Source organism: Eurypyga helias, unplaced genomic scaffold, assembly GCF_000690775.1.
Source record: "Eurypyga helias isolate BGI_N326 unplaced genomic scaffold, ASM69077v1 scaffold39154, whole genome shotgun sequence".
In the NCBI taxonomy this organism is placed as follows: Eukaryota; Metazoa; Chordata; class Aves; order Eurypygiformes; family Eurypygidae; genus Eurypyga; species Eurypyga helias.
In genome coordinates this window covers 5,541-5,829 of record NW_010245048.1, presented here as the reverse complement: position 1 = coordinate 5,829, position 289 = coordinate 5,541, and the positions used below count along the sequence as shown (strand labels likewise).

General features: G+C 64.4%; 1 protein-coding gene across 1 annotated transcript in view; it reads right to left on the bottom strand.

Moving 5' to 3' along the window:
- Nucleotides 1-3: 3 nt before the first annotated feature.
- AP3B2 (adaptor-related protein complex 3, beta 2 subunit) overlaps nt 4-289 on the bottom strand; it is a gene marked incomplete at its 3' end in the record, with an annotated part of 5,184 nt that continues 4,898 nt past the window's right edge. The window contains exons 18-19 of the mRNA XM_010149951.1: nt 102-283; nt 4-28 (exon numbers count right to left, since the gene is read on the bottom strand). Coding sequence (XP_010148253.1) covers nt 4-28; nt 102-283 — 207 coding nt within the window. The remainder of the gene's footprint in view (nt 29-101; nt 284-289) is intronic.

The window sequence follows — 289 nt, the reverse complement described above, 5'->3', positions numbered from 1 at the left end:
CTCCTCCTCCTCCTCTTCCTCGCTGGGGCTGTGGGGAAAGCCTGGCTCAGGGGGGGCTGGGGTGGGGCTCAGCCAGGGGCACCTGCCTTCTCAGGGGGTACCTGCCCACGCTCCCCTGGGCTGCCTTCCTGGTGCCTTCCTTCTCCTTCCTCTTCGGCTTCTTCTCCTCTTCCTCATCCTCTGACTGCTCCCTGCTGCCTTCCTCCTCCTCTTCCTCCTCCTCCTCCTCACTGCCAGAGCTGGAGCTACTGGAGCTGCTGCTGCTGCTCTCCTCACTGACAGACTCAGG